The 20,000-nt window shown below is 44.4% G+C and overlaps 1 protein-coding gene across 2 annotated transcripts in view; it reads left to right on the top strand.

The window, feature by feature from the left end:
• The window catches only part of LOC116056495 (mucin-5AC), a 41,707-nt gene that overhangs the window by 13,324 nt on the left and 8,383 nt on the right, over window positions 1–20,000 (top strand). For both annotated transcript variants that reach the window (XM_035998285.1, XM_031308620.2), the window contains 6 exons: window positions 1,585–1,661; window positions 1,918–2,030; window positions 8,417–8,513; window positions 8,719–8,804; window positions 10,501–10,687; window positions 19,254–20,000. The exon at window positions 19,254–20,000 is cut by the window's right edge and continues 324 nt beyond it. In XM_035998285.1, coding sequence (XP_035854178.1) covers window positions 1,585–1,661; window positions 1,918–2,030; window positions 8,417–8,513; window positions 8,719–8,804; window positions 10,501–10,687; window positions 19,254–20,000 — 1,307 coding nt within the window. The remainder of the gene's footprint in view (window positions 1–1,584; window positions 1,662–1,917; window positions 2,031–8,416; window positions 8,514–8,718; window positions 8,805–10,500; window positions 10,688–19,253) is intronic.

Below are 20,000 nucleotides of genomic sequence, written 5' to 3'. Positions count from 1 at the left end.
GAATTGCTAGACTGACCCTGGCTGCAAATTACATTTGCTGCTGCTAGGGTGGTCTAGATTTCTAGGCTAGTTTACATGGCTAATCAAAGGGAATATTTCACTTATAATCCCGTTTGCATTTAGACAGTTTGGTCGCTTTTTTCGGGGGGTTCTTTTCAAAATTTCAAATAGTTTTTTGACATTTGTTTGCATGAGCACCGAAAGTTTCCTCTCGTGTAGATAAACATGTTAAGTTTGACTTTTTGTCGCTTTATTTTGACGTTTTTGTTTGACCGTGCAAGCTCTACCACAGCCCTGCAAACTGTCGGCTGGTTGGTTTATGTACAGTAACCATAGAAACACACAGAGCTAACCGTACGCCGTCAACAGACAAGAGGCCGTAAACTGTCACTAACTGCAGTATAAAAATACCCAGATTGAGACGCAGCTTCAGTGCTGTATACATGTCCAAAGATGCTTCTAAAACCTGAAGAATACCAGAATATCACACGTCTTAATCACAAAATGTTACATCGGGAAATATGCCTTAATCTGAATATCGAAACAGAAAATGCTGTTTACATGACCCGTATCAAATTGTGAATATTGTCATATTCAGAATAATAATAGTGGAATATAAGTGTGCATTAAACTCAATGATACAGTGTTATTTTTTTTATCAAACATGATGCAGTGCTTGATTTGAACTTGTGTGTGTCTGTGTGTGTGTCTGTGTGTATGTGTATGTGTATGTGTATGTGTGTGTTTGTGTCTCTGTCTGTCTGTCTGTGTGTGTGTGTGTGTGTGTGTGTCTGTCTGTGTGTGTCTGTCTGTCTGTCTGTGTGTGTGTGTGTGTGTGTCTGTCTTTCTGTGTCTATATGTGTGTGTGTGTGTGTGAGTGTGTGTGTCTGTCTGTGTGTGTGTGTGTGTGCCTATATATGTGTGTGTGTGTGTGTGTGTGTGTCTTTCTGTGTCTATATGTGTGTGTGTGTGTCTGTTTGTGTCTGTGTGTGTGTCTGTTTGTGTGTGTGTGTGTGTGTGTGTCTGTCTGTGTGTGTGTGTCTATATGTGTGTGTGTGTGTGTGTCTGTGTGTGTGTGTGTGTGTGTCTGTGTGTGTGTGTGTGTGTGTGTCTATATGTGTGTGTGTGTGTGTGTGTGTGTCTGTTTGTGTGTGTGTGTGTCTGTCTGTGTCTGTGTGTGTGTGTGTCTATATGTGTGTGTCTGTTTGTGTGTGTGTGTGTGTGTGTGTGTGTCTGTGTGTGTGTGTCTATATGTGTGTGTGTGTGGGTGTGTGTGTCTGTGTGTGTGTGTGTCTATGTGTGTGTGTGTGTGTGTGTGTGTCTATGTGTGTGTGTTTGTGTGTGTCTATGTGTGTGTGTGTGTCTGTCTGTGTGTGTGTCTATGTGTGTGTGTGTGTGTGTGTGTGTGTGTGTGTGTGTGTCTATGTGTGTGTGTGTGTGTGTGTGTGTGTCTATGTGTGTGTGTGTGTGTGTGTGTGTGTGTGTGTCTATGTGTGTGTGTGTGTGTGTGTGTGTCTATGTGTGTGTGTGTGTGTGTGTGTCTGTCTATGTGTGTGTGTGTGTGTGTGTGTGTGTGTGTGTCAGGCATGGAGCTGAGCACCAGCGAGGGCCAACTTTGCATCAGTATCGTAGCCAACACAGTCAGACTGCCACCAACCACAGTGAGAGAACACAAAAAAAAACCTTCATCTACCTTTGAACTTTTCACCAAATTTCATTTTAATTTGTCACGTTTTTGACACTTCCTGCTACGTAACAAACAAACAAACAATATGAAAAAGAACACAACCTGAGAGAAGTAAATGTAATATCAAGTGTGTCTGCAGGCTGCAGTTAATCAGGATAACGTAGGAAAAACAGCTATGAAATAAGAAATGTGTGTGTTGAACCAGGATGGTGTGTGTGTGTTTGTTGCAGCTGGAGGACTTTGACCTCCCTCCGTTAGTTTTGAGGCGGTTCTGCAGCGATCCTCACTTCGTCCTCGACCCCTCCTCCACCGGATCAGCCATCTGGTGTCACGTCCTGCCCAGGTAGGACAGCGCCGCCTGCTGGACACAACGCACACAGCACCAGAGAGGGTTTTAAAGCCTCTGAACACCCACACAGGGGATTTCAGCAGCACTTTCTACATTTACATCCCAAAACAGGCAGCCCTGCTATACATGCATGCTATGATTTTTACTCATATATCGTACTGCATGACAGCATGGGCACAAGCCGCTCCCACTGCAACCAAATATATACAACAGAGCTATAAAAATCATGGATAAAAAGCCAACACGTTACCATCATTGTACCATCATTAAGAAATATAATTTAATGAATTTTGAGAGCTTTAGCAATTGTTGCTTCCTTAAATTAATTCATAAGTGCATTAATCATTTAGCACCTAAGCCACTAAAGCCTGGTTCACACGGGACGATTTTAAAATTGTCGGCCGATTTTCCAATCCTGAGAGACCCCACACACGGCGATAAAAAATCACGGTCTAACCGGCAATTTCCACTGGATGCGGAACGTCTCTGGAACGTCGGCGGAGTCATTAGGTTTCCATTAAAGTCAGTGTGTGTGTTTCCACTGACTGCAGAACGTCTGCGTCCCGACTCCGTCCCAGCGCCGGTGGTCCCAGCCCTCCGGAGCAGATACGCAGAGCTTCTATTTTTGACGGACGCCGGAGAGCTCCGCAGCAATTCAGCACAATTCAGATAGTGTGGGACAGGAAGTTGAGCACAGAAACAAAATAAAAATCTGGTTACTTTTCAAAATAAAATCCAGCGTGCTCACGGCGGATCATATTTCCCTGCACTACACCTTGAAAACACAGCTCAGAGTAGTTTCCCCTCTACTCCTCTGGATGGAAACTAACTTGTTGGTTTTGTGGTTCTGTTTATAGAAACTACATCCTGTTATATCGCGCGAACATACGTCAATTCGCGAGATCTCGTGATTGGCTGGCCGCAGCCGTTACGCAACAAATCCGGACCTGCTGGGTATTGACGGACGGCGGAGCACGCAGCCGTTCCGCAGCGGAGCCGGTCTGCAGACGTTCTGCATCCTGTGGAAATCCACGGTAACAGTTTTGGTCGTACAGCGTGTGGTGCGCAGCACACGGCAAAATCAACGATCACATGAACCGATTTCACTCCCGAGCATTCCCAGGTCAGACGGGAAATCTCTCTAAATCCCTCGAGATCAAACGTGACTTCAGAGTAAACAATCATGGCGGACGAAGAGGATGCAGTGGCGATAGTTTGTAGTTTGTTTTTAACCGAAAAAAAAAACCGTTATCAAAAGAAAAGGCGACGGTCAAAGAAGTGGAGACAACGCGAGCATGGACTATACTTGCTATATCATGATATGGAGGTGAGTTGTTGTTTTTTCCACCGGACTTTCTGGTGCGCCGTGCCGCCGGCTGTTTTGATGTTGTTTCCCGGTGCTTTCCTCGCCGCCTCGTCACCTCTCTTTCTGATTGGCTACACGCCACAGTCCACAGGCTGCGTGCTCGTTTGTCCCCGGGGGGACACCACACATCAGGAGAAATCGGGCCACAACAATCCAACATGTTGGATATCCCCGACTTCAGATGGGAGCGGTCCCGACGTCCTTCCGAGCAGACGAGAGCAGTCTTAACACACCACACACGGCAGGAATATCTGATCAGATTATTTTACCATAATCGGAGCATCCTTAAGATTGTCAGAAGGGGGGAATCGGGGCTAAAATCGGCCTAATTATCCTGCCGTGGGAACCAGGCTGTAGTTCATTTGTTGAGAGACTGAGCAGCACTAGAGTCACTAGAAGTTCCTCAAATCATGACTGCAAAATACCGTACTGCAGGACCAGAGGCCTGTACTACGAAGCGAGATTTGGCGTTAACGAGCTAACTTCAGGCTCAACCCAGGGTTTTCTGTACTACGAAGGTGGATCACTTGTGTTCGGGTTCAATCGCCGTGGTAACTTATGCTGAACGCCTAACCTGGTTGGGAGCAGGTTAAGTTGGAGATCAGAGATCAACCGGTATAAAAGCACCGCCCACTGACCAATCAATACTCGACTGATAACGGCGTCACCGTTCTTAGAAGATCAGCTGGAGCTCGGTGGGCGGGCGGAGAGAGAGAGGTGCGCTCATAAAAGTTAAAACATTTAGAGACCGACAACCCCGTTAACATTCCCTGATGGGTATATTTATGAAAGATATAGATTTTCAGCGGAGCGAATTACTTATAGGCTATTTGTTGGCTTCTTTAGCCGTGTGTTGCCAATGCGCACATCGGTTTAAATTATGTTTTTATGTTTTTTTTTATTTTCTCTCACGATCGCGCACCACTGCTGGGGTTGCAACTGAAATAAAAGCCTAAAGCAACGACAGTTTATGGAAAGCAAAAGTGTAATTATATATGGTCAGATCTTGTGCCTGACTGATGGGGAAGTGACCAGTTTAGTCTAATGTATTGTAGTGGGTGTACTGTACTGTATATTGGCCAGAATCTGCCTTTGGGGGAGGAGGGGGGCATATCATAGTGGGGGGGTCTGGGTGTCCTCCCCCAGGGAAGTTTTAAGCATCAACGACTTCATTTCCTGCATTCCGATACACTTTTATGCACCAATTTATGGTGAAATACCTCCATTGAGCCTATGTGAAGAATAAAGCACAGATGACAATTCCAAATATATCAAACATATAATGGAAAGTATGTTGTTACGTGTCATTGGGCATTTTTAAGTGAGTATATGGAAATCCTGGAGCTTACTATCACGTAGACTACACCACTGGATATTGATAAGCTAAACATTGTGATTTACGCAAAACAGCGTCGGCTCTTTATGCCAGCTTTCCTTCCTGCGTTTTGCCTGTAAAACCGTGTCTGTGTTCTTCATATTTATGTAGAATTATAGTTTGCTCTTCTTATGTAAAATATGGTAGTGGTAGATGTTTGCGATTGGTCGTGGTGCGCAAACACCGCCTCTTTTATGTGAACTGTGAATTTAACTAGTTGATAACCAGCGTCGTGATACAGGTTATGCGGGACCGCGGTTGTTAGGTTAGGTGAAGCCGGATCACTGAAAGAAATCCAGGACATGTTGATCTGGATTCGTAGTACAGGCCTCAGCTTAGGTCAGACGACCTTCTCTGTGAAGAGAGCTAAACTCTGGAACTCATTACGATCTGACATCAAGACTATAACTGACTTTAGAGTGTTTACCTTCAACAAACCAAAAGTGTACTCATTTTTAATTATTGTAAGTAGGTCAGATTTGTATTTGATATGCATGTTTTTATCCTATGTTTATTATTCTATTTATTAGGACTGGAGTTGTTTATATGTCATGTTTTGATTTTTTTGAATTGAAATAGTTAAGTATGTACATTTTATTTTGTATAAAAGCCCAACCAGGGACTGGAGTTGAAAATTAGGATTTGCTATAAACTTTTTATGCAGCACTTCAATGACAACCTTTGTTTTTGTCACTATGTCTGTTTGCATCGTCCCTGTCAAATGAATAAATGAACTAGTTCAGTTCATAGTTCATACTTCAACATTTTGAACTAAGTTCACAGTTCCAAAAATGAACTAGTTCATAGTTCTTTTTTTCCGTATGTTGCTACAAGCTATTCTTTTTCTAAATTATTGCCACAGCCCATATAGAACCACAGACAGCGATTATTTTATCAGTTTTAACACTGAAACGATGCGTCAGATTTATTTGCTTGGCTAGCCGGGTGCTTCAGCTCAGCGTGCCGTTTCAGGTCTGCTGTGGATGGGACTGAAGTACGGATTTTCTTTTTGAAAGCCGGCGGGCAAAGTTTGCACAGAAATGTAAGATGTTTCCCATCCTCACCGACCTTGTCCTAAAACTCATTTAAATGATCATACCACGCCTCCATGCTGCTTTTTGTTTTAATCAGTGTTGGGAACGTTACTTTAAAAAAAGTAATTAGTTATAGTTACTCACTACTTGTTCCAAAAAGTAACTGAGTTAGTAACTGAATTACTCTATAATAAAAGTAACTTGTTACCAGGGAAAGTAACTATTTGCGTTACTGTTAAAAAAAAAAAAGTTGCTATATGTCAAAGAATTTGGATTTTTTTGAGCAGTTTTTTAGTTGTGAGGCAGAGAGATCTATCTTCTGCTGCTTGGAGGACTTTGCTCCGAGTCCTCCTTTGCTAGTGGATGGCGAGCTATCCTCTGGTGGAGGTATCGCTGGTTTTGGCCACTAGCTTTGTAGATGCGTGTGTCGTTGTGAGATGCTTCGTTAAATTAGAGTTGCTTACAACGGATGTCGACTAAGTCTTCGCTCCTGGACATAATGTACTCATTACGTGCACGTTCTCGCCTTTGACCACAATGAATTTGAAGTAGTGCTTATATCTCCACCTTGAAAACGCCAACTTTTCATCGGATTGCTCCTGACTCGCCATCTCTGCTGCTTCATCGAATCTCTGTTTAGCTGTTGTGTGTGTGTGTGTGTGTGTGTGTGTGTGTGTGTGTGTGTGTGTGTGTGTGTGTGGCGCGTGTGCTGGCATGTGTTTAAAAACACTGGCTCTGATTGGCTACCATGAAACATGACTCTGCCTTAGCCAATCATAATCGCTTACCTCGTTATTAACCCACCTCCTCACTAGCTGTGAGCCAGGGGTGCGTTCGGATTACACAGTTTATTCAATCAATGCATAGTAACGCACCGCATTTAACGTCCAGTAACGTTAACGCCGTTGTAACGACGGGAAAAGTAATTAGTTAGATTACCCCGATACTGAAAAAATAACGTCGTTACCTAACGCCGTTCTTTTAAACGGCGTTATTCCAAACACTGGTTTTAATGACACATGCGGCATTGCGGCCGTGGCTGGTGGCTGGTGTTGCCAGATTGGGTGTTTTTTCTGTTTACGGCGTGTTTTAGGCGGGTTTTCGCCTGGAAGGCTCTATAGAAATCTGGCACCCTGTTGAACCAAGTCAAACTGAGAGAGCGTGCCGTTCACAGACACCAGAATGAACGAGTTCAGAGTAACGTTCATCAGGCAGTAATGCAGCACGTTCAGCTCACTTTCGCCCAAAATATGAACGAGTTCATGAACTATCGTTCAATGAATGCATTCAGGCACAACACTGGATTTCAGTTATTGTGGTTGATAAGACAGATCAGCCAGATTTTTCTACAAATTAAAAAGCCCTTTGCAGAGTTCACACACACTTAGGCAGGTATTTGCACTATTTTTCAAGCAATGTGATGATAGAAAAGCTTAAAAATCTGCACGTCATTTTGGGAAAACATGAAAGTATCCGAGGAAAAACTGCATGAAGTCGGCGTGTCTGTAGAGGTGAGACTCGTGGGTAACCAGAGAGCCATTTCCACTCAGAGATCTGGAGGTAAGAGGTCAGGGGACCCCTTCCCTCCCCCAAAAACTTTGGAGCATTATTTAGTTCCATATTATGCACATATCTAGCTTGACTCTAGCTTAAAAACGGAGCCTGCCGATGCCTCTGAAAGACAGGAAAGTCGGCCCTTAACCCTCGTCTTGTCTTCCCGTCGACCTGCGACTTTGTTTTTTTCTGGGTCGAAATTTCACCATGTTGTTGTTCTTTTTCTACACTTTTCTCGACGTTTTAGTCGATTTTATTCACATTTTTTTGTCACTTTTTTGGCGTTTTTTTAAATTATTTTTTTGTAAATTTTTTAACAAGTTCTTTGTCGCTTTTTCTGATGTTTTTGATGTTTGTTTTTTTTGTCAAATTTGACCCCAGGACAACAGGAGGGTTAAAGATTCGTGGCTTTTGAGAAAACCTTCGGGGTTGGAGCTCCAGAACCCTTTTATACCTCAGACTATCAGACAGCACAACAAGCACTTTAAACGTACATTTTTATAATTTCTGTACTGTATTTATGTATTATATTTATGCTCTATCTTTTTATGGGCATCAAGGCGGTATGAGCACTGTAATTTCCCTTTTTATGGCTGAAATGAACTTGACTTGACTCTTTCTCAGAGTGATGTACACGAGGCAGGTGGTGTTATGCTGGCTGTGAGCAGCAGGTGGAGCTGCAGCTCCTTTAGACACAGACAGTCAGCTGGAGCCTCTACCTCTGCTTCTGTATTCAGAGTTTATTTGTCCCCAGAGTCAGAACTAATCATCGAGAAGCAGCGTTCAGTTTTTACGCACCACATATCTGGAACAAAGTCCCAGAAAACTGCAGGTCTGCTGCAACTCAGTTATTTTAAATCAAGGCTGAAGACACTGCTCTGTAACTTATCCTTGTATTTCATATCTGTCTTATTCTATTTTAGCTGTTTTTATATTCCTTTTAACACATGTTTTTATTTGTTTATAACTGCTCTTTAATGTTTTATGTAAAACGTGCGTGTGTGTGTGTGTGTGTGTGTGTGTGTGTGTGTGTGTGTGTGTGTGTGTTTAGCATGAAGAAAGGTCAGATTATCACCATCACCCGTCAGCTGCCCAGAGACGGACCATTCAGGACCTACAGAGACCTGCAGAACCACTGGAACCGCCTGGTACACACACACACACACACACACACACACACACACACACACACACACACACACACACACACAGATTTCTGGCTACAATAATAAAATAGTAAGCCTTTCATTTCCCAGATGTATTTTTCAAACCAAGGTGTGTGTGTGTGTGTGTGTGTGTGTGTGTGTGTCTGTGTGTGTGTGTGTGTGTGTGTGTGTGTGTGTGTGTGTCCAGTATGGTTACAGACTCCCTGAGCTTGCAGAAGAACAGGCGGTGTACTGCAGCGTCTACTTCAAACTGGTGGGCCAGAGACTCTTCACGTATCCTAAAAAAAAAACGTTCATAATGAATTTAACTGGATTAATTAAACACCTTCACATGAAACCTGGCGAATCAAACGTACAATATCTGGTCATTGTTCAACTAACATCTGCGTAAAGAACCTATAACTTACATTTTTATAAGCTGCCGAACCATAAAAACGTAGCTTTTATGAAGATAAAAGTAGACACAGATGTAAGGAATCAGCAGGAAGAGTTTTACGAGGTGAAACTGAACGCACCATGAGCCTCTATCCGACCGGAGGGATTTTTGCAGTTCCTAGAACGTAACGTTCCTGTTCTGACTCGACCAATTTGGGGATTATTAAGTTCCTCTGACCGCCCATCTTGCTTTTGATTATGACAGTCGGAACCGAAAAGCTAATTTCAGTCAATTTGTGGCTGAAAATATGAAGACAAATATTCTCTCTCATGCAAAATAACAACTTATTTCCCAGTATGTCTCACTTCTTTTTAGGCATTCATTTGTCTCTTATTTAAAAGATAATAGTCTTCAGTGAAGACAGCATTAAAAGACAAGAAGAAAGGAAACAAACAAGACATTCTTGGTCTTAAATATCAATATATGAAAATATAAATAAGGGTTAGGGCTCTGTGTAGGCAGTAATCAGTCCACTCATGATGAACAGTTACATGATTTATAAAAACTAGGGCCGTCAATGGATTAAAAAATGTAATCGCCATTAATCGCATGATTGTCTATAGTTAACTTGTGATTAATCACGAATGAGTCGCACATTTTTTAACTTAATTTTTTACAAAAGCTTTTCATAAAGGGTCCCTTGACCTCCAGATATCTGAGTGAAAACCAGGGATGCACCCAATCCAGGATTCAGCTTCGGATTCGGCTGAATATTGGGCTTTTTGACGGGGTTGGGTTTCTGCCGAACCGAACCCTACGCTTGCACTCCGCGCGCTACGCTGGTCGCCGTGATGACGGCGCCGTTGATTACAGGAAGGTGTTTACGTAGGTGGAGCGTTCAATGCAGTAGGCTGTGAGGAAGTGAAAATGGAACTGGTGAGCAGAAAAAGTGTAGTTTGGCAGTACTTTCAGTCAAAAGAAGGCCATTCAAGTCCAGCTACATGTTCAATCTGCAATGCTGATTAGTCTGGTGGTGGCGAGGACCCTAAACTATACACAACATCACCGCTGTTACAACATCTCGTAGGAAACATCTGGAAGAATACGAGTTGTGCATGAAGGAATCTACAGACAGCAGCTAGAATGCAGCAACTTCAGTTACGGCAAAGGAAGGACAGTCACTGGTTACTTCATTAATGAGTTTACTGTGTTCATGGACTGAGGATGGGACGAGGATTCAGCAGAATCTCAACCAGGGGATTCAGTATTCGGCTGAACCCCAAAAATCTGGATTCAGTGCATCCCTAGTGAGAATGGGTTCTCTGGTTACCCACGAGTCTCACCTCTACAGACACGCCAACACTTCAATTAATAAATAAAGCTTCTTCCTACTTTAACGCCTCTACACACACACACCACACTTTTTAAAGCTAGTTTGCTGTTACTTTCGTTATTTCTTTCTTCCAAAACAGCCAATTTTATTGAAACAAAATTATCATTTGACGTAAAAAGGGATTTGCGTTAACTTGTTATGATTGCGTTCATTTTGACAAAGCCCCTGCAGAATGTTCCTTTAACGGTGCCTCTGAGCAGCTACCCTCTGAGCTGTGTCCGCCTGCAGCCGGTGCAGCGCTGCCCCCGGGTCGACCTGCAGGGGGCGCTGGGCCCCTTCCTGTCCCACATCAGGGACCGGCTGCAGAGTGTCTGCGGCTTTCCTGCACGTCTGACCGGAAAACCCCGTTACCCCACAGCCAGCCTGAGCATGGCTGCAACGGTGCAGGTACGCACCACACAGAGAGACAGACAGACACACACACACACACACACACACACACACACACACACACACACACACACCATTACACACTTACACACACCATTACACACACACACACACACACACACACACACACCATTACACACACACACACACACACACACACACACACACACACACACACACCTACACACACACACACACACACACACACACACCTACACACACACACCATTACACACACACACACACACACACACACACACACACACCTACACATCTACACACACACACACACACACACACACACACACACACACACACCTACACACACACACACACACACACACACACACCTACACACACACACCATTACACACACACACACACACACACACACACACACACCTACACATCTACACACACACACACACACACACACACACACACCTACACACACCTACACACACTTACACACACACACACACACACACACACACACACACACACACACACACACACCTACACACACACCTACACACACCTACACACACCATTACACACACACACACACACACACACACACACACCATTACACACTTACACACACCATTACACACACACACACACACACACACACACCTGCACACACACCATTACACACTTACACACACAAACACACCTACACACTCCTACACACACACCATTACACACCATTACACACACACACACACACACACACACACACACACACACACACACACACACACACACACCATTACACACACACACACACACACACACACACACACACCTACACATCTATACACACACACACACACACACACACACACACACACACACACCATTACACACACACACACACACACCTACACACACACCATTACACACACACACACACACACACACACACACACACACACACACACACACACACACACCTGCACACACACCATTACACACTTACACACACAAACACACCTACACACTCCTACACACACACCATTACACACCAATACACACATACACACACACAAACACCTACACACACCTACAACCACACCTACACACACACACCATTACACACACACACCATTACACACACACACACACACACACACACACACACACTTTCACACACCTACACACACACACACACACACACACACACACACACACAGGTTATTTTATGTGAGCGTGTGGAGGACGTTGAAGGAAAAGCAATTATCCTAACATTTCCCACCCTGTAAAACCTTCACGGACAGTTTTACGACCGTAAAGGTGAGACTCTGAAGAGAGAGAGCGGTGGAGAGAGAAAGTTCCCTCTGAGCGTCGTGAGACGTCAGCAGGAAGGGGAAGGAAATGTTGTCCAGAGTTATAGATACATAACAGATGTGTGGAAGTGGTTCTTGTTCTATTGAAGCAGGCTGAATATTATTCATCATCATGTCACGAAACCTTGTGAAGCATTTCAACATTTTCACAACGTTTTTATTATAATTTCTGACAAACAGAAGTGAATTCTTGAAATGTACCAACCCGGTCTCACGGCAGTTTGTGTAAATGTCACGTTATTCTTAATCTATTGATACGTGTTCACGGAGACGTTTTTCTCGTTTTTTACGTGTGAATGTCACGTTATTTTCTCGGGGAAAGGACGCCGGGAGACGGCCGAAAAGGAAGCTCCATAAGCCAGGAGGCGCCCACGAGGCGGCCCGCTGGGGACGCGCCACAATAACGGGATGGCGGAGGTTGGGTTTAGCAAAAACCCTACGGGGAAAGGGCGCTTTACGCGCCGGGAGACGGCCGGGACGGGGGACGCGCCACAGTAACGGGATGGCGGGGGACGCGCCACAATAACACGCTGGACAAAACGCCACGCGATCCCCGGGAAACAAAGCGCCACACGCGGGACGCGATCCCCGCTCGCCTGGGTGACAGTCCTGTAATGTTTGACCCATCCACCCCCTCGACCAACCTCCCTACCATTTTCGTGCTGTGGCCACGAAATATGCTTCCCATTGAAACACATTACTTCACATTTTGGTGCTGGCCACCACGTAAAAACCAACAAAAAAGTCTCAGTGAACACGTGTCAATAGATTAAAATAACGTCACATTTACACAAACTGCCGTGAGACCGGGCTAAATGTACACATGCAGGTTAAACTCTATTGTTACTAAATTAATCTTTTTGGAAGCTATTGTCTTTATTAGTTTTAATAAACGTGTTCATCCACCTGAGGTATTCCTCCACAGACGAGAGTCTGAACTGTCTGTTCCGTCGCTGAGATGGAGCCGGTTGGTTACTCCCAGGGAGCAGCCGAAAAGTATTTAATCATCTCTGCACGGAGAAACTTCCAGAGGGATCGATTCAGTGCTCACAGAGTGAAACTAAAATATTTATAGTGTTCAGCAGGGTTCGTATCCATCAGAAGGGCTGAAAGAGAAATTATTATTATTATTATTATTTTCTCATGGGGCTCATCATCATGCCCTAAATATCAATGTCTGCGTTATACAAACGGCCAAATGAAAAGACATGGCTCTCCTTTAAAAAGGCATCACTGTGGGGGCTGAGAGACTGTATGCTTCTCATGAGCTCACAGCTGGTATTGGAGAAACGTCTGTTCAACTCCATTGAGCATGCTGTCAATTACAGCAGTGTTTCTCAAATGGGGGTATGTGTCTCCCTAGGGGTACTTTGGAGGACTGCAGGGGGTACGTGTCTCCCTAGGGGTACTTTGGAGGACTGCAGGGGGTACGTGCCCCCCCTAGGGGTACTTTGGAGGACTGCAGGGGGTACGTGTCTCCCTAGGGGTACTTTGGAGGACTGCAGGGGGTACGTGTCCCCCTAGGGGTACTTTGGAGGACTGCAGGGGGTACGTGTCTCCCTAGGGGTACTTTGGAGGACTGCAGGGGGTACATGTCCCCCTAGGGGTACTCTGGAGGACTGCAGGGGGTACGTGTCCCCCTAGGGGTACTCTGGAGGACTGCAGGGGGTACGTGACATTTTTTGCAAAATGTGTTTCAGTTCCAAGGCTGGAGTTACTTCTACTGTCTTTTTTTCCGCTTTTTTCAAAGTTTTTGACGCTGTTTTTGAAGTTTGTCTCCTTTTTTTGAAGGTTTTGTCGTTTGTTTTGACCTATTCTTCACTTTCTTCCTTTCTTTTTTCTACTGGCTTTGTCCCTTTTGTCGCCCTAGTGTTGCCTTCCTTCTTTCTACTGTGTTTTTTAAAAGTTTTTATTACTTTTTTGAAGTTAGTGTCTCTTTTTTTGAAGTATTTGTTACTATTTCCGACCCATTCTTGCCTTACTTCCTTCTTCTTCGTCTTTTTCCAAGTTTTTTCACCTCTTTCCATCAGCATTTAAATGCTTTCCAGGTCCAAGGCTGTTCTAATCTCTCTAAATCTATCGCTGACATCGCTGTATTGTTCCTCTTTATATAGACTTTTTTTTTTCTACCAAAAATTATTCGCGCTGGTTAGGGGGTACGTGTCTTAAAAAAACTGTCCAAAGGGGGAACATTATTGAAAACAGCTTGAGAACCAGTGAATTACAGGATAGAAAAATGACGTGCGAAACGTATCTTTGTCACGTTCTACCTCCCTCTGACCAACAGTGCTTAGTGTGCAGTAGCCACTGAGTCCAGAGCTCAGCATTTTCTGACTTTTCGCCACTGACGTTGTTGCAGAATCACACTGCTCACAAATATTCAATGCTTCATCCCACAACTTGTCAAAGAAAGACTCCTGCCTGTGGTCTTTCAGTGTCAGGACTAAAGCATTTACTAACAGTCTCAACAGTTTGAGACTGTAACATGTCAGACGTTAGCTTTGTCTCCCCAAACAACTTACTAGAGATGCACCGATTACAACTTTCTTGGCCGATTCCGATTTCTGATTTTCTTTGAGTTAGACCAGCCGATTCCGATTTTAGCCGATTCTGATTTCATGTTTTCTAACCACTTTACAGCACACACACATATTTATTTTCTATCTTTTCTTTAATAGAACATGTTTTGAACAGATAATGGATCACTATAAAATAGAACTATATAAATTACTCCTGGTGTGGGACATTCACACACATCTAAAGTGCAATGTTAGAACCATTTGCTTCTTTTCACATCCAATATCAACTAAAGAAATGTGATTTAGGTTTTTGGTGTCGTCCCTCCACGCCCTACTTTCTCCTTGCAGGTGTTACATATTGTAAACTTGTTATCTTCTGCACACACGCTGAAGAATTCCCAAACAGCTGACATGTTGCAGGTTAATTCACCAGGTTCCTACATGTGGAGAATAGCGCGGACACGCACTTCACACCGCGAGCGGGTACGCGCCACACACGGCGGAGAAGTTGAGAGAAAGGAGAAAGAGAGCGTGCTGTGGCGTCCGTGCTGTGGCGTCCGTGTGTGCGTGCGTCCTTGAGAACTGTAACTGGTATAACTTATGTTGTCAGTTAATTGGAGCGTTGACCAGCATGAAATCACCATATGTCAGACTGACCTGCCGGTCGCCGGTCATGGCCGAGCACGTGAAAACCGGCCAATTCTGTTCACCGGCCGGTCTATCGGTGCATCTCTACAACTTACGCAGAGTAACAAGATGCGCAACAAATTCTAGGTCAATTTGAGCCAGAAGACCTCGGGTCTCAACAGTTCTTTCACCATGACCTTCTTGAGCGATCTCTTGCAGTAGTCGTTTAAGGGCAGGTAGAGTGTCCATAATATTACGTAGGGCTAGAAATCGGCATGCCCAACGAGTTTCGCTTAAACGTTGCAGCCCTCTTGTTCTGCCATACATTTCTCTTTGGAGAGACAGCCATTTTGGGTGCACATATGAGGAAGAAGTAAAAATATAAAGACCCTGTAACAAAGAAAAAAAGTCCTCCGTTTCTGGGACACTGTTGACTACATCAACTAACACTAAATTCAGACAATGTGCACTACAATGGATGTAGAAGGAAATTTAAGTAGCAAATTTAGCCTGTTCTTTGATCCTTGCCTGAACCCCTGAATGCTTACCGCTCATAACGGCAGCGCCATTGTACGCTTGGCCTACGAGGTTATTTTTGTAGTCCAGGCCATAACGTTCCAGTAAGTGCACAATTTTTCCATTAAGCCCTGCTGCATTTATCCTCTCTGCAGAGTCAAAATGGAGAACACTCTCCTTAATGGCCCTATTGTAATAGTACCTGAGTGTGAAAGACATCTGTTCTTTTTTTGAAATATCCTTTGTTTAATCTGCCATGATGCTATAAACCTCACTTTCCTTCACTTCTTCTATGATTTCAGACCGAACCATGTCTGCCAAACAACCCAAAACCTCCTTCTAGATGGTCTTGCTTGTGTTCTTTGCATTGTGAATGAAAGTTAATCTTCTCTTAACAAGTTGGTCGTGGTTAGCAACTGTGTTAAAAATTTCCCTAAAGTTAGTGGACTCTTCAGATTCATTATGTCCTCTTTGTGCTATGTTTTGTGTAGCTGCAAGTAACAACACTTCCCCAACTTTTTTAATTAGAGATGCACCGATAGAGCGGCCGGTGAACAGAATTGGCCGGTTTTCACGTGCTCGGCCATGACCGGCGACCGGCAGGTCAGTCTGACATATGGTGATTTCATGCTGGTCAACGCTACAATTAACTGACAACATAAGTTATACCAGTTACAGTTCTCAAGGACGCACGCACACACGGACGCCACAGCACGGACGCCACAGCACGGACGCCACAGCACGCTCTCTTTTTCCTTTCTCTCAACTTCTCCGCCGTGTGTGGCGCGTACCCGCTCGCGGTGTGAAGTGCGTGTCCGCGCTATTCTCCACATGTAGGAACCTGGTGAATTAACCTGCAACATGTCAGCTGTTTGGGAATTCTTCAGTGTGTGTGCAGAAGATAACAAGTTTGCAATATGCAACACCTGCAAGGAGAAAGTAGGGCGTGGAGGGACGACACCAAAAACCTAAATCACATTTCTTTAGTTGATATTGATGTGAAAAGAAGGAAATGGTTCTAACATTGCTCTTTAGATGTGTGTGAATGTCCCACACCAGGAGTAATTTATATAGTTCTATTTTATAGTGATCCATTATCTGTTCAACACATGTTCTATTAAAGAAAAGATAGAAAATAAATGTGTGTGCTGTAAAGTGGTTAGAAAAAATGAAATCAGTATCAGCTGGTCTAACTCAAAGAAAATCAGAAATCGGAATCGGCCTAGGAAGTTGTAATCGGTGCATCTCTAGTTTTAATGTATGCCTGATTTTCTTGTACTTGTTTAGTGTGTTCTTTGTCAAGGAGATCTGTTAGTGCTGCGTCAGTTTTAACAGCTCTTTGATAATCCCTCCATGCTATCATTGCACACTTGTGTCGTTCAGACTTTGCATGTACTGAAAACTCTGCATCTCTCATAGTTGCTTTTTTCCAGTTTCTAAAAGCAGGTTTTGAAACAAAAACAGTGTCTGGGGCATTTGGTGTGCTAAAACGTCTACACTCATAGCAACATGTAGAGTCCATCATGACAGAATACTCAAGCCATGGATGAGTAGTGTACCAGTTTGGCCTGAAGCTCCGTCTTCTGTCCCCCATCAAAATGGTTGGGAATATCTTCAAGTTGGGCTGTACGGTACATCATTCTTGGACTTGCTGATATCTGTAGAAAGATGGACAGTAAACATAGGGCACAACTACAGTACAACATGTATTTACTTATGCATGTATATCTGCATGTATTTCAAAACGTAGGCCAAGTATTTACTAAATAAAAAAACATTAGAGCCATATCGACACAAAAAAGAATTTACAGCAGAAAGCACCATTTTAAGGACAATCCACTTGCTGTCCCTCTGGCTGTTCCTCTCTCTGTCCTTGTGTGCTTTCTTCCTCCTCACTCTCTTCTTCATCCTCCTCACCCTCTTCATCCTCCTCCTCACCCTCTGGAATCTCCCTCTCTGTGTCAGATCCCTCACTTTCATCACATGCTGGCTCTCCCTCTTCCTGCTCCTCAACTCTCCTCGATTTGTTTCTCTCACTTTGTTGTTTGCTGGGGCAAAAAAGGACGCTATGTCCCTTCCTCGTTTCATGATAACTATTAGAAGAATAAAAAACGTAGGGGCATGCATTACATTTCGTTGCCTAACCATCCCTCCCTACTTAACACGGGCAGATAGCCTGTTGATTACTTTACTCAAATGTATTTGTTATCGCAATGCAACAGCCAAGACGGATGAAGTTGCGTGGTTAACATCACAGCATTGTGTAGACCTAGCAAGGATAGCCTAACATTTGGATATTCGCTTCTGCTTCGATGAGTTTGCTTAGATATGGTTACGTTTCTAAACACATCGAGACCGGACATCTACAGACTTGATTTGATTTATGTATGAGGAACAAAAGGAACACGGTTATGTGCAAGAACAACATGTCACTTACGAGATGAAATCGCTTTGCTTACCTAAGTTACCCTTTGAATCCTGCAACAGGATAAATTGTAGCTCCTCTCTCCAATAGTAGTTGCTGAGCTCTCATTCACCGAAGCAGCACCACACGTTGCTACCATAGACATATATCAACTGGACCAGCAGATCCCGTGTCTCTGGACGGAGACCAGTGAAGGATATTAGAAGATCTTTCCCGGTGATGGCTGAGCGTTACTGAGCAGCCTCCAACTGAGCTTGAAGACGTAGATGTGACGTGAGCAACCTGTCTGAAAGTTGGAAGTCTTCTGGTAGCTGTGCCAAGAGAAATCTCAATCATTCCCAATCTAGCAGAGACGGAGAGCGTAGGTATATGTAAGGAGATAACATAGACACAGGCTAATTATTGATCACTAAAATGATAGTTAACATTAGTAATTAAACTTAAACAGCTAATGGAAGTCCAAACTGCCTGAGAGCTTCTCCTGTACTATACGGTAATTCCTCTACTATGAGACAGTAAGTCTCGTGGTTATGACCCAATCGTTAGCCTATTTTTATAAAAACGTCTGCTACGGAGCCATAACGTGAGGTACAAGGTAATGGAGCCTTTTATACATTGTCGTCTTTCTTTAGAAATAAACAATGGACAAATAGAGTCTTTAAACTCTTCAGATGTAAAGTTATTCTCTGTCAAAGTGACGTCAAAATGAATGGCAGTCAATGGGATGCTAACGGGAGGTGATGGCTTGGTAGCATCAGAATGGCGCCATAGGAGCTACGCGTTGTGAGGAGAGGCTTACCCCCCTTGGTGGCTACAGTGTTTTGGGTGCGACGCTCTAATTTACCTGTGTAGAGCGTTCCCGTGTAGAGCGTTGCATTAGTTCCGCTTTTGGCGCTCGCGTGTAAAATCGTAATAAAAAGGCACGGACCACCCTAGGCCTCCGTGTAAAACGGCCACTGAGTTGGACTGTGTGTAGAACTTGTATGTATTTATGTGTCTTGTCTGTGTTTATGCTTGCTGCACACCTAATCGCCCTTCGCGGATATTGTTATCGCGATATTTAACAACGTTATCGCATATTTTCCTCGTATGGTTCGGCCCTGATTAACGTTCTTCTTCCTCTTCAGGTGATGAGCGGGGATCAGATCAATTTGAGCACCTCTTCCTCTGTCCGGCCGGTCCTCACCACGCTGCCTCCGGTTCCCCGACCGCTGAAGCCCTACTTCGGCTCACAGCCTCCGGCCCAGACCCCTCTCTCCCAGCGGGACGGGGCCCAGGGGATTCTGGGTAACGGGTGTGGACTTGGGGGACGACTGACGCAAAGTCAAGGCTACGGAGGCGACGGAGACCGGCCTTCATTAGTCTCCTCTTCCTCCTCACGCGTTTCTTTTTCCTTTTCTGATTCTTCGGGTTACCAGACAGCTTCATCCCTCTCCTCTTCCTCTTCCTCTTCTCTCTTCCAGCCTACTTCATCCCTCTCCTCTTCCTCTTCCTCTTCCTCTTCTCTCTTCCAGCCGGCTTCATCCCTCTCCTCTTTCTCTTCTCTCTTTCAGCCAGCTTCATCCCTCTCCTCTTCCTCTTCTCTCTTCCAGCCAGCTTCATCCCTCTCCTCCTCCTCTTCTTCCTCTTCCTCTGTCCTCCACCCTCTTCCTCCCCCTCCAACCCCGGTGGTCCCGGCCCTCAAACTGGTTCCCATCTTCAGGAACAAGTGTCCGTCTCACCACATCAACATCGCCCAGCTACGCGCCCAGAAGCAGAGGGAACAGCTGAGCGAAAGAGGGGAGGAAAGGGGGAGGATGACGTTACCTGCCTTTATGAAGAAGACCCCCACCACTGCTTCCTCTTTTTCGTCTTCTGCTTCTGTTTTGTCGGCT

The sequence above is a fragment of the Sander lucioperca genome, chromosome 23 (assembly GCF_008315115.2).
Source record: "Sander lucioperca isolate FBNREF2018 chromosome 23, SLUC_FBN_1.2, whole genome shotgun sequence".
Classification (NCBI taxonomy): Eukaryota; Metazoa; Chordata; class Actinopteri; order Perciformes; family Percidae; genus Sander; species Sander lucioperca.
The sequence above is the reverse complement of the archived record's forward strand: the minus strand, read 5'-3'. Positions and strand labels throughout refer to the sequence as shown.